General features: G+C 34.9%; 2 protein-coding genes across 2 annotated transcripts; both read right to left on the bottom strand.

Annotated features, from left to right (window-relative positions):
• Positions 1-2,696: 2,696 nt before the first annotated feature.
• On the bottom strand, positions 2,697-13,382 carry LOC122307472. The gene is made up of 7 exons (XM_043120372.1): positions 13,128-13,382; positions 6,573-6,866; positions 5,980-6,375; positions 5,815-5,911; positions 4,339-4,550; positions 3,810-3,905; positions 2,697-3,680 (listed from the first exon to the last, which is right to left on the bottom strand). The coding sequence occupies exons 1-7, from the start codon at positions 13,380-13,382 to the stop codon at positions 2,697-2,699; spliced, it is 2,334 nt and encodes a 777-aa protein (XP_042976306.1).
• Positions 13,383-13,432: 50 nt separating this feature from the next.
• LOC122306767 (calcium-binding protein CML24-like) lies at positions 13,433-14,338 on the bottom strand. Its single transcript, XM_043119280.1, has one exon. The coding sequence runs from the start codon at positions 14,230-14,232 to the stop codon at positions 13,798-13,800; it is 435 nt and encodes a 144-aa protein (XP_042975214.1). The 5' UTR covers positions 14,233-14,338; the 3' UTR covers positions 13,433-13,797.
• Between the last annotated feature and the right edge of the window lie 291 nt (positions 14,339-14,629).

Raw genomic sequence — 14,629 nt, 5'->3', positions numbered from 1 at the left:
ACACACTTGGCACTTGTCGATAGGGTGGTGATCTGGGTTGTCACCATCCGGACGTCTCGATTTCCCCGTGTCCGTACGTGGAGATTTGGGAGCGTCACAACTCTCATATGACATTGAAGTCCTATATAAAGATTAGTCTAAGATGTCAATATTATGTATAATCTTGTGAAGAAATCTTACATATTTATAAATAAGTTTAATAAATTTAAAATTTAATAATATAATTTTTATGTTATCAGTTATTAAATTATTGTTATATATATAAATTTTGATTTACTATTTAAATTATATAATAATTTAGATTTAACTCAAAAATAATTTTTAGACCCAATAACATATTAATACTTTTGAAGTGGTCAGGGATGGAGCGGATGTCATGTTTGCTCCCACCTCCTGATACTAGGATGGGGCCTGCCCTCGCCTCCTAGCGGCGGGGTGCGTGGATGGAAATATCACCTTCTGCATATGTGGGGGTGGGATGATTCCGATCTCGCATATGTCAGTATCACCCCTACGGAGAAAGATCCACTCCGCTCGGCACATGCCGGAATCACCCCGACATGTAATAAGGGCATGAAGCATGTTGGGAATTGGGTACGAGGTAAGTATACGGCCCACATGTGGTAATCACAAACTCATTAACAAAGCAAAACAACAGTACGTGTGGGCCCATGTACTTTTTAGCGCCTATAAAAATGGAAGATCGATCGGTTAGGTAGTACTGCTAGTCTGCTACATCATGGTCACTAATTTGGGTTTGAGAAAAGGCGCATGGACTGCAGAAGAAGATGGATGTCTGAGAAAGTGCATTGGCGAGCATGGAGAAGAGAGAGAAAGCCCAACTATTTAGTTTGCCTTTTTCTCTGGAATATGGCTAAGAAAAGTTGTTTCTTCTACATTCATCCTTAACCAGTAATCCTAGAAAATGGAGAAGTACTAATTTTGCAGGTTTAAATAGATGCCGAAAAAGCTGTAGGCAGAGGTGGTTGAACTATCTACGACCCAATATCAAGAGAGGGAACTTCTCAATAGATGAAGTGGACCTAATAATCAGGCTCCATGGTCTCTTAGGAAACAGGTAAGTGTCTCATACGTACGTAAGTATAACTCCAGCTGGTCAAAGATTGAAAACTGATCCAAATATAACTCAAAAAATGCATGCTTGTGTGATTGTGATTGTGGCCCACAGGAAGTTTAGGTCCTGGAATTTCCCCCAAGGGGAGCGGCTCCAGTCCCGCTCATGTTGCGTTATCTTCTTCTCGCTTTTAAAATGGATGATCATGATGATATCTTTGTTAGGAACGCTGAGAGGAATAAAATAGTAAATAAAATTAGAATCAATAACTCACGATACAAGATTTATATAGTTCTACAATGTGTCCATGTTCACATAGTTGTATATAATTTTATTTGGATGAAAATAAAAAATATTGTGCAACTACTGTACAAGAATTTAATACAATATATAATATGCCTTAATTAGCGGATGGATACAAGATTAAGAGTAAAAACGGGTAAAAAGAACTTTTCCCAGGGTTGAAGTTGGATAAAGAGTCCAAGTCTCGTTGAAAATCCACAAAAAATTGCAATAGGTCCTTGTTGGGTCGTGTCATCAAACCAAGTTGCCATAAACACAATCAAACTCCACCCAAAGAAGCTCAACAATTCTCCTACTTGAAAACTAATATAACCACAAGTATTAGCCACATGTCTCCAAAACTAAAATCTCCTTCCCTATGGTTCGTCACTCATGTCATCATATTAGAAGACAAATTGACATTGCGTATAATTTCAATTTGTCAAGTATAACATCCTTAGTCAACATATTTGAAAGAAGGTTATTATTTTCACAAACCTTCTCAAGTGTCAATTGTCCATCACCAAAAAGAGATGCGATCAAATGATATCTAATCTAGCTATGTTTATTACTGGAATGGAATGCTAAATTCTTAGTGAATAATTTAACACTCTGATTGTCATTATAAAGAGCATAATCCGCATTCTTCTTACCCAATTACTCTAAAAGATCAATATGTTTGGCAAGGAATTATATCGCTCTAGCTTGGATGTATCACCTCAAGCGTCCACTCCATGACCCAAATCTCATTGACAATCCCTTAAAAATGACAACGGATCCATATCAAATCGGATCATCAAACCGAATTGCCACAATTAGACTTCAAACATAGAGCCCAACAATATTGTCTACACGTGAATCCTGCAAAAGTGATTTTATACGTTGACGTGTCAGTCAATTTGATTTTGAGTTGAATTTTTTATTTAATCTTTTGTTGAGCAAAAAATGAAATTGTTATTATCAAGTTAGTACAACTTGCGTTTTGTAAGAGACTTATATAGACATAACAGTAATAACTAGCTAGCTAGGTGCCTTTCCCAGCCCCAAACATTTTTCTGTTATTTTCAAAAAAGTTTAAATTTTTTATTATGAAATATTTTACATATTTTTTAACATAAAGTATCAAGAAATCTAATTTCCAAAGGAAAAAAAAAATGATTCTGTGTATTGTATTCCCAAATGTAATTACAAGTCTGCTTTATATACAAAACTATCCTCCGCTCTCATTGATCAAATATATTAATAGTAAGCTAACTACCTTTCTATATATACACGTGTAAAAATAGAAAAAGCAAAAAAACATATACTGTAAAAACTTAATACTCCCTCTTAAGATGGACTATATATGTTTTCTAGTCCCCATCTTGCCAATGAGATGATTAAACTTATACAAACCGAGTACTTTAGTTAAGATGTCTGCTTTTTGGATATTGGATTTGACATGAAACAGTTTGATAATCCCAGCTTGTAGCTTTTCTCTCACAAGATGACAATCCAATTCAATATGTTTTGTTCGTTCATGATATACTTGTTTTGAAGATATGTGAATGACAGCTTGACTATCACAATACATTAGAGTAGCTTGAGGATGTATAATATCAAAATCTGCTAACAAATTCTTCAACCAAATTATTTCACAAATAGCTGCTGCCATTGCCCTATACTCTGATTCAGTAGAAGATCTGGAAATGATATGCTGCTTCTTTGATTTCCAATTGGCCAAACTATCACCCAAGAACATAGTGTAGCCAGTTACAGACTTTCTAGTGTTAGGGCATGCAGCCCAATCAGAATTTGTGTAGATCTTTAGTTGAAGGTCAGGTGAAGAAGCAGAGAAAAACAAACCTAATCCAATGGTGTTTTTAATATATTGGACTACTCTATGAGCTGCTGTCATGCTTAGCTTTCGTGGCTTGTGCATAAACTGACTTAACTTCTGGACAGAAAAAGCAATATATGGCCTTGTAATAGTCAAGTAGATCAATCTCCCAATTAGCCTTCTATACTGAGAGGGATCTTCTAACTCATCACCATCACTTGAGTTAAGAATCAAATTCTGTTCTATCGGAGAACTAGCTGGTTTACATCCAAGTAGACCACAATCTTCCATAATTTCTAAGGAATATTTCCTCTGACAAAGGTGGATTCCTTTAGAAGATCTAGAAGCCTCTAAATCTAAAAAATATTTCAAAGGACCTAAGTCTTTCGGCTTAAAATGAGCATTAAGACATGCTTTTAGAGAAGCCATAGCTATATCATCATTACTGGCTATTAAAATGTCATCAACATAGACTAAAAGTATGATAACTGATGTGCTTTCAATCTTGGAAAAAAGAGAATAATCTGATTTCGATTGAGTAAAACCAATGGACAACAAAGTAGAGGAAAATTTTGCAAACTACTATCTCGAGGCTTGTTTTAAGCCATACAATGATTTTTTAAATTTGCAGACCAAGTCAGTCTCCCCCTTACTGTCAAACCCAGATGGCAAAGACATATAAACCTCATCATGAAGGTCACCATTCAGGAAAGCATTATTCACATCCATCTGAATAGTGTTCCAATTTTTGACAATAGAAATAGACAAAAAAAGTCTAACTTATAAGTTTAGCTACTGGGCTGAAGGTTTCATATTAATCAAAACCTTCCAATTGAGTGTAGCCTTTGGCTATTAGTCAAGCCTTGCATTTTTCCACACTGCCATCTGATTTAAGCTTCAGTTTATACACCCATTTACAACCTATAGGGTGTTTTCCAGCAGGTAAATGAACTAAGTCCTACGTGTCATTTTCTTCGAGTGCTGAAATTTCTGATTACATTGTAATTCTCCACTCAGGGTAGGAAATGGCTTGAGAAAATGAGTTAGGTTCAATCAAGGTGGAAGTAGCAAGAACAAAGAGCTTATGGAAAGAAGATAATTTGTCATAAGTCAAATAGCTGCTGATGGGGTGATAGGTACTTTGAGGAGAAGACCCAACAACTTGTTGATCAGAAGAATGAGAAGATTGCAAAGCAACATGTTGACAATGATATGACTGAAGATAGCTGGGAGGATGCCTAGGCCTAGTTGATCTTCGAGAAGGATCAACTTGAGTAGGTGAGGAAGGAACTAGAGTAGGAGGTGAAGGAATCTGAGTACGAGATGAATTGACATGAGTAGGTGTGATGACAGTTTCAGAAGTAGGTTCTGAGACTGAAATTGGTTCAGAAATGAAATGAGGAATGGAAAGAGACCAGTTAGAAGAATTAAGCTCAGAAAATGAAGATAAAGAATATTGAGCAAGAAATGGTGTTGAGGAAGAAGTGTCAAAAGGAAAAACTTCTTCATGAAATACTATATCTCTAGAAATGTAGCAAATCTGAGTCTCTAGATTCAACAATTTATAACCCTTAACACCAAAGGGATATCCTAGAAAAATAGATTTTATAGCTCTTGGAGAAAATCTGGATCGATTGTGAGAGTGTGGAGCCAAAACACAAGCAACCAAACACTCTAAGATGTGAATAAGAAGGAACTTTATGATATAAGAGTTCAAAAGGACTTTTATTTGAAAGGGGAGGACTCAGAGTTCTATTCATGAGATATATAGCTGTAAGAACACTGTCTCCCCAATAATAGATAGGAAGTTTGGCATGGAAAATAAGTGACCTTGCCACATTGAGAATATGTTGATGTTTTCGCTCTACAACAAAATTTTGTTGTGGAGTGGCAACACAACTTAGTTGGTGAAGAACACCTTTAGAAGCAAAGAAATATTTCAAGGCAAATTCAGGTCCATTATCAGACCTAAGGACTTTAATTTTGGTAGAAAACTGAGTCTCTATCTAAATGAAGAAGGATTTCAAAAGAGGACCAGTTTCAGATTTTGACTTCATTAGGTATATCTTGGTGGCTCAAGAAAAGTCATCTACTATGGAAAGAAAATACCTAAATCCATCTTTAGTGGAAGTAGACAGTGGACCCCATATGTCACAATGCACTAAATCAAAAGATGCAGTACATTTATGATTGCTAATAGGAAAAGGCAAACATTTCTGTTTAGCAATAGGACAAGTTGTACATGAATCAAACTTAGAAGACAAACCAGGAATGTATTTATTCAAGAGTTGTAATCTAGAAAAAGATGGATGTCCTAACCTAAAATGCCACAAGGCTACATTAGATTGGACAGAAAAACAAGTAGAGAAAGAAAGATCATTGTGTGTAGCAGATAAATTGGAAGTAGTCAACTTGTACATGCCATCTTGCAATTCATCCATCCCAATCATATTTGAAGTTGCTAGGTCCTGCAAGAAGCATTTGTCAGCTTGAAGAATCAAACAACAATTTAAAAATTGTTTTAACTTGCTGACTGAAATGAGGTTGAAAGAAAAGGTAGGCTCACAAAGGACATTGGTTAATGTAAGGATAGGGCTTAGAATAATGTCACCAATGTGTGTAACGGTGGCATAAGTACCATTTGGCAGCTTCACAGAATTAGATACAGTAGTAGGTGGACTGGTGTAAAAACTTGGAGAATAAACCATGTGATCTGAAGCTCCACTATCAATTATCTAGGAAGATAAACCAGTAGACATAGCAGCAAGACAAAAGAGGTAGAGTTACTTGAGAAATTAGGAACCAAAGCCATATTGGCTGAAGGAGTAACAACAGTAGTAGTTGGTTTGAGCAAAGCCAGTAATTGTTGACATTGATTGACAGTGAAAGGCAAGGTGCTGGAGAAATTGTCAGCAATCATAGCAGACTGTTGGATTGAATTAACAGATGTAGATCCACTTTTGGACTTGTCTTTAAACTTATAGTTAGGGGGATAACCATGAAGTTTAAAGCATTTGTCTACAATATGTCCAGCAAGACCACAATGACTACAAAGAAGTCTACTACGTGCATTCCCTTTGAAATTCTTAAAAGAATTGTTAGATTTAGCAGCTAAAGCTACTGATTCAATAGAGACAAGAGAAGAATTACGATGACTAATAAGTCGTTGTGTCTCTTCTTGTACAACAAGAGAAAAAATCTTGTTAATGGAAGGCAAATGATCCATTATCAAAATTTGACCCCTCACATTTTCAAAAACAGTATAAGTCCCATTAGAAAAGTCATGACATAAGTCTGGTGATGATAGGCAGCAAAAATCTTTGAGGAATTGCACTTGCAGCCATGACAATGACAGATAGGTAATGGTTGATAATTCAAGAGTTCATCCCATAGTACCTTTAAATCTGTGAAATATGTGCTAACATCATTCTGTTCTTGACGAAGAGCAGAGATTGCAGTCTGTAATTCAAAAATCCGAGGTCCATCGCCTTGTGAAAAATGCTCCTTCAACTCCAGCCACATTGCACGAGAGGATTCAATGTAAATAACACTTTGAGCAATTTTCGAAGACAAAGAATTAAGGAGCCAAGACAGCACAATTGTGTCACATTTACTCCAAGAAGAAAACAGAGCAGCAGCTATGCCTGGAACAGGAAGAGATCCATCAATGAAGCCGAGCTTATTTCGCGCCTTTAAAGAAAGGAGCATTGAGTGAGACCAAGAATGGTAATTGTTGTTACTTAATTTCTCAGTTACCAAAAACACACCAGGATGATCAACAGTAATGAGGAACTAAGGACTATAGGGATCAGACTCAACATTCACAACGGAATTATTAGCAAGAGGAGAATCAGCCACAATCGAGAGAGGAAATTAGAAAAAAACCTAATTTCTCTCTAATACCATATCAAGAAATCTAATTTCCAGAGAAGAAAAAAAATGATTATGTGTATTGTATTCCCAAATGTAATTACAAGTCTGCTTTATATACAAAACTATCCTCAACTCTCACCGGTCAAATACATTAATAGTAAGCTAACCACCTTTCTATATATATACACGTGTAAAAATAGAAAAAGCAGAAAAACATATACTGTAAAAACTTAATATAAAGCTTATATTTCATAGACATTTTATTTTATTATATTTTTTGGTAATATATATATATATATATAACACTTCAAAAAATGTATAAATATATATCTATATGAAAGATAAACTTTTTCTTGTACTAGCAGTATGCCCAGTGATGAACGTTGGACTGAATAGTATTATCTATTAAATATTTCCATTCTTTAAGTGGGAAACTACAATCAAAGAAACCAGCTTTCGTCCAAAGGATGATGTAATTAGAAACATTTATCCAACAATGACGTCGTCGACGGTGAATACATGTCAAAGGTGGACAGCGCAGTTAATTAGATAACTTCCAAGGCAACGAAAGAACTACATGTACAATAAGTGAGCTTGAGTGAGCTTGATGAAGAGCCCAGATCTTTGGTGGAAAAACATGTTAGATGACTGTGAAATTAGTGATGTTCAAAGAACCACATGCACCATAACTAGTGAGCTTGATAAAGAGCAGAATCTTTGGGAGAAAAATGTTTTAAATGACTGTGGAGGTGATATCCAAATAGCCGCGTGGAGCATAAGTGGGTTTGATGATCAAGAGACGAATATTTGGGAGAAAAATCTTTTTAAATGAATGAGAAGGGGATATCCAAAGAGCCGCATGTAGTACCATAAGTGGGGTTGATGATCAAGAGCTGAATATTTGGGCGAACAAAACTTTACTGACCGAAGCACACTTTGTTGGGGCCACTTTTGACGGGGATGACTCGATTAGCACTGGGGCTGATTTCTCTTTCGATAATGGTCTGTGGGATTTTCCCAATACAAAATAATGGATGATCATGACCAAATGGTTGTGTGGTGTTCATACTCCAGCTATGTCGGTCATTCCCATTTATTTGCGATATTTATAATGTTCTGATGAATGTGATGTGTTGAGTCCAAGTACTGCGCTCTAGCCATTGCCTCGAGTGAAACAGCGCCGACCGTACGTGCTTAATTAATTCAAGTCTAGCTTCAACTTTAAAAAACGAGAAATAAATTCTCATGGAGGAACTAATATTCTTTCACCACCGAGTAAAATATATGACTTATACCCTACATTTTCAATTGACGTCAAAGAAAACTACAAACTCAATTCTAAATTTCTAATATCACATTTAGAATTTAAATTAATGTTAGTACCGTCATCACCAATTTTGGTAGGAAATACAAAGGGAAAAATGTTTATTTCCTAGCTACGGTCACTTAATAGCTAGAGTGCTTGTAATGGGCGGTGTTATTGTGATAGGGTACTAGACTAGTCGTGCTTCATCGCAGCTGTTTCATTGAAATCTAAAGGAAAGTGTGGCAGCTTATAGTCTACCTTTTTATAAAAAAATAAAATAAAAACTTAAGGATCTATGTAATGTATTTATACAATTAATTAATTGTGCTATAATTGGGTCCGCGCATGCAAAGCTGTGGCGTTCAATATCATCCGCACGTCCATCCCACAATAACAATCTACCTCCTAATCATTACGGCATTCACATTCCAACATCTCCTCACAGTGTTATTATTATTATTATTATTTTTTACAGTAAACGCTTTCTACAATATGTAAAATTCTATAATATGTACGACTCGAAAATAGAGGATTATATGAATGTAGACTTGAATAATTCTCATTACTTTCATTCAGATAAAACTGTACAAAAATTCTATTTATACACTGCATTTACCCTATTATATCACTTACTTAACCAACTTAACTGCTTATTTATATATGAAGCTCTCTGTTTGGCTTCTAGAAATTTTAACTCTAATTTCTCTATATGATTTTCTATATTCCAACATCCCCCTAAGATGAGAATGTATATTAATTAATCTCATCTTGTAAATAAAGTGATGAAAATTGAGAGAACCAAGAGGCTTAGTTAATATATCTACTATTTGAAATCTGGAAAGAATTTGAATGATCTTTATAAGACCTTCATGTAGTTTTTCTTGAACTAAATGGCAGTCCAATTGGATATGGTTTGTCCTCTCGTGGTGTACTGGATTGATGCAATCTTAGAAGCAGGTTCGCTGTTTGTATATAGCAGTGCAGCTTGAGTATGCTCAATGTTTAAATCAGACAGTAGGTATTTTAACCATTGAAGTTCACAAGTAGTTGATGCCAATGCTCAATAATCAGATTCCGCAGAGGACCTACTAATTGTGGGTTGCTTTTTTTTATTTCCAAGAGATGAGAGAATCTCCTAATTTTGCAAAGCCAGTGATACTTTTTCTTGTATCAATGTAGCCGCACCAATCACTGTTTGATTAAGCCTTTAGATGTAATGTAGATTTAGCAAATAAGAAAATTCCTTGAGTTGGTGTTTCCTTGATGTATATGAGGACTCTCTTAACTGCCTTGATATGGAAGGTCAAGGATTAGCCATAAATTTACTCAATGCCTATACTGAATAAGCAAAAATAGGCCTAGTAATTGTTAGATACAATAATCGACCCACTAGTCTTCTATAAGATGCTGGATCAGGTAAAGGATCTGATGAGTCATTTGTAGTCGACTTTAAGGTCGATTCCATAGGAAAAGCAGCTGGTTTACATCCAGAAAAGTCATTATCTTGTAGAATATCGAGGGCATACTTTCTTTGACATAAAGTAATGCCTTTAGCTGACCTAGCTACCTCAATCCCCAAAAAATACTTCAATTCACCCAAGTCTTTTATTGTAAAAGATTTATGCATAAAATCCTTTACAGCAAATATAAGCTCTAAGTTGTTGGAAGCAATAATAACATTATCAACATATATCAATAGAGCAGTGAAACTATTTTCAGTTTTCTTGATAAAAAGAGATGAATTTGACTTTCCTTGAGTGAAACCAAATTGAAGTAATGAAGTGGACAGTTTTGAAAACCACTGTCTTGAAGCTTGTTTGAGGCCATATAAACTCTTTTTGAATTTGCATACTATAGGTTCATTAGGTGTAAAGAAATCAAGTGGTAGCTGCATATATACTTATTCATTTAAGTCTCCATGCAAAAAAATATTATTTACATCAAGTTGATGTAAATACCAATTGTTTGATGCGGCTATAGCTAGTAAAGTTCTCATTGTTGTCATTTTAGCAACAAGTGAAAAAGTGTCAAAAAAATCAAGTCCCTCTTGTTGAGTGTAGCCCTTTGCTACCAATCTTACTTTATATCTATCCAATGTGCCATTAGCCTTAAAGTTTATGCGATAGATCCATTTGCAACCTATTACTGTTTTGTTATGAGGAAAATTGCAAATTCCCAAGTTTTATTAATTTCAAGGGCTTTAATCTCATATGCCATAGCTTGTTGCCATTGAGGTTGTGAGATGGCTTGTATAAAAGTTCTAGATTCAAATATAGATGAGACAACATGAATAAAGGCTTGTGATTATGGGAAAGTTTAGAATAAAAAATGAAAGGCAGAATTGAGTAAGGTTTACTTGAAGAAGGATAGTCAGGAGGTCCATGAGCTGTTGAAATTCTTTTAGTCAAAGTACCACAATAATAGTTCTACAAATATTGAGGAGAATGTCAAATTTTTTTCAGTTCTTCTTAGATTTGTAGGTAATGGATTTGTAATATTTGAAGATGGTAATGAAGCAGAATTTTCTGTAGAAGTTGAAGTAGAATTTTCTGTAAAAGTTGAAGGAAATTTTTTTGTAGTAAGGTAGTCATATGTTTAAGGAAAATTAGAAAAGATAAATAGTATATAAATAGAATTAGGGATAGATGGAAAAATGGATTAATGAAATATGACATTTCTGGATATGAAGGTTTTGAGGGTAAGTATCTCAAGTACTTTGTTTCTTTTGACATTTGGTAGATAACCAAGAAAGATGCATTTGGAAGCTTTAGGTGAAAACTTACCTTGATTATTTTTAAGTCTGCTTGCAAAACACAAACATCCAAATACTTTGAGGTATTTGTAACTTGGTTGTTTGTTGAATAAGAGATAGTATGGTGATTGATTATTTAAGATTGAAGGAGTACAATTAATAAGATGGGTAGTTGTTAGAACACAATATGTCCAATAGGATAAAGGTAAATTGCTTTAAAATAAAAGGACTCTAGCAATATTTAGTAGGTGTTGATACTTTCTTTCAACCTTGCCATTCTATTGTGGAGATTTAACACACGATAATTGATATATTATTTCATGCTCTTGATAGAAAAGAGGCATGTAAAACTCCTTACCATTATCTGTTCGAAGAGTTTGAATATTTGTGTTGAATTGAGTTTGAACATATTTGATGAAACTGGTGAGTATAGATCTTGTATCAGATTTTGTTTTCATGAGATATAGCCAAGTAAAACGAGTATGATCATCTATGATTGCAAGAAAATAGCTATATACAGAATAAGAAACTATAGAAAAGGGACCCCAAATGTCAATATGAACTAATTGAAAATTTTTATTTAATTGACTGTTTGATACAAGATAAGGAAGCTTCTTTTGTCTAGCTAGTGGGCATATTTCACATACATGATTTGGAGAAGCTTTTACAAAAGGGATCAAGATTACTAATTATCTGTAATCTTATAGATGGAACATGTCCTAATCTAAGATGTCATATGTGAGGATTGCTATTACATGATTGAACTAAGGCACTAGAAGAAGAACCAATATATCAAACATTGCATATTTATTTGAAGCAAAAAAGATAAGTGGTATAAACCATATTTGACTTCAGCAAGCTTAATCATCGTTCATTTACTCAAGTCCTGCAAAATGCATTTGGATTGAATAAAGAACAATCCAATAGAATTATCTTTAGTCAATCTTGAAGCAGAAATCAGATTGATATTCAAAGAATGAACAAACAATGCATTTTGTAGGGTTATGTTAGAAGAAAATGTGACATTTCCAGAGAAAACAATAGGAATACATTGTCCGTTTGGTAGATAGAGTTTAGAAGGGTTGTTGAGTACGCTTATGGAATCAAAAAGATGGGGAGAACAGATCATATGATCTATTGCTCCTGTGTCAAGAATCCAAGTGTATGAGTTCTTTGAAGAAGAAACAATATGACAAGAAGAAGATATACCTGAAGTGGAGGCAACATTAGCTGTGGAATCAGTATTAAGATTTGAGTTGGATAGGCTATTTTCTCGGGTAAGCAGATTTTTTATTTGCTCGAGAAAATACCATATTGGAAATACTTGAATTTTGTTCCAATAGGATGCATTGTTTGCAATGGGTTTTGCATATGATAGATTTCCATATTGTACATTGAGAGATCTTTTCCCTTCAGGACCTTTCCATCCAATAGGGTATCCAATGAGTTGAAAACATTTGTCTACAAGATAGCCAGATCAGCCACAATGAGAACAGACCAAATATGTTTTTCCTTTCTACTTCGTGTATCTAGCACTAGTAGATGATTGTCTTTGTGGTTGAGCAGCAACCATGACTTGAGAATCCAGGGAAATTCCAACACTGTTAGAGATATTTGACTTTCTTCTTATAGTAGCAAAGAAAATACTTTGTTCATTGATGGTAGAGGGGATTGAAGGAGTAATGGAATCCTGATAGCTGAGTATGAATCATGCAATCCAACCAAGAATTTGATTACAAAATTAGACTGTTGTCAATCTGTAAGATTCCTACTAAGATCTCCACATTTATAACTTGGAATAGGTCTACAGCTGATATATTCATCCCATAAGGCTTTAAACTCATTGAAATACTCAGTAATAGTTGTAGAACTTTGAAACATAGAACTGAGGGATTTTTTTCGGAACATCACTTCTAAGATATATTGTCTTAAGTTCCTCCCAAATATCCAAAGCAGTTGTAAAATCAAGTTTGGAGATTGAGTTCATTAACCATGGTAACACCATATTGTTGGCTCTTACCCAAGCAATTCGAAACTTAGGATTAGCATCAATTCTAGGTTGAAGTAAAGTTCTATCAATGAAGGAGATTTTATTCTTGACAGTGAGTGCAATTGAAATAAATCGACTACTTGCAATATAATTCTCACCTGTAAAGATTTCAGTTACAAGAAGTGCTCCTGTATTGTTAGAAGGATGAAGATAGTACTGGCTTGAGGAATCATCACAAGGATTCACCATAGAAGAGTTTTCATAAAGTGTTTCAGAGGATGCCATAGAAGCAAGAAAAGAAAAAAAACATAAGAACGGAATCAAAAAGGAAAGAATTCAGCAGAAGACTTCTCTTTACTCCAGAGATTTCAACTCTTATTTCTCTATATGATTTTCTATATTCCAACAACAATTTCGAAGGTGCCTTTAATTAACACTAAAAAGGAAACAGCCATGCATATGAACATTCATATCCAAGCAAACCTACCTTAGCTAGCTAGGACGTTCCATTCCTATTTTCGCTGCTTTCACAACTTCACTGATCAAGCAGCTATCTAGAATAGTGTCGGAAAACGGGAAAATATTACAAGTCCAAACTAAACTACGTTAATCTAGCATATCTCTAATATATGCTAAATATTTTTAGAATATTTTTCATGATGAATACATATAACCTCCCTTTGCTTCAGAGACGATCGATCTAAGCACGTTTCATCATTTTCTTGAATTCCTCGAAGTTCACGTGGGCATCGCCGTCGGTATCGACGGCCCTGATCATCTTGCAACAGTCTACCATCGTGCACTTCTCACCAAGACGCTTCAGCACCGAGTGGAGCTCGCTGGCTGAGATTAGCCCATCCTTGTCGAGGTCGTACAATTCGAACGCGTCGCGGAGCTCCCTGGTGGAGTCCTGTGTGGAGCCCGACGACGATCCGCCGAAGTGGAACTCCACAAACTCGTCGAGGTCGATGAAACCGTCGCCGTCCTTGTCGACCTCGGACATTATGCGCTTGACCTCGTCGACGGACGAGGTTCTCGACCCGAGAGCATGGATAATGTCTTTGAGCTCATCGCACGATATCTTACCGTCACCGTTCTTGTCGAACTTGTTGAAGATGTTCTTGACCTCGTCCATGGAATGCGTACAGGCTACAGAGTGGAAGACCTGCTCGAGTTTCTCGACGCCAATACAAAGAACAGAGGCACGGAGACGGAGAAAGAGAAATATTCATAGCATCCGATCGGTGGGCTTATTTATACTGGTGATTCATTATCCTATACTATATATTTTATATATTAAAATATTATTTTTTATTTTTTTATTTTTTATTTTATTTTATTTTTATTAAATTAATTAAATTATTCTATTTATTATTTGCATACTATATATTTATTATAAAAAAAATAAAAAAAATATGATATGTGATACATATTTATTATAAATAAATAAAAAAAATAAAATATTTATATTATAAATAAAATAAAATAAATATGATATGTGATACATATTTATTATAAATAAATTAAAAAAA

This window comes from Carya illinoinensis, chromosome 4, assembly GCF_018687715.1.
Source record: "Carya illinoinensis cultivar Pawnee chromosome 4, C.illinoinensisPawnee_v1, whole genome shotgun sequence".
Taxonomy (NCBI): domain Eukaryota; kingdom Viridiplantae; phylum Streptophyta; class Magnoliopsida; order Fagales; family Juglandaceae; genus Carya; species Carya illinoinensis.
Note: the sequence above shows the minus strand (reverse complement) of the source record. Positions and strands in the feature narration are given on the sequence as shown.

Bases quoted from the DNA above. Each gene is read 5' to 3' on its own strand.
- LOC122307472 (XM_043120372.1), bottom strand. From the start codon at position 13,382: ATGGCATCCTCTGAAACACTTTATGAAAACTCTTCTATGGTGAATCCT. The intron at 4,551-5,814 runs GTACTTATGCCA...AACCAATTTCAG, and splicing joins TTCTGTGAAGCTGCCAAATG to TCTCAGAACCTACTTCTGAA. The intron at 3,681-3,809 runs GTCTGCAAATTT...CTTTTTTCCAAG, and splicing joins GTAAGGGGGAGACTGACTTG to ATTGAAAGCACATCAGTTAT.
- LOC122306767 (XM_043119280.1), bottom strand. From the start codon at position 14,232: ATGGACGAGGTCAAGAACATCTTCAACAAGTTCGACAAGAACGGTGAC.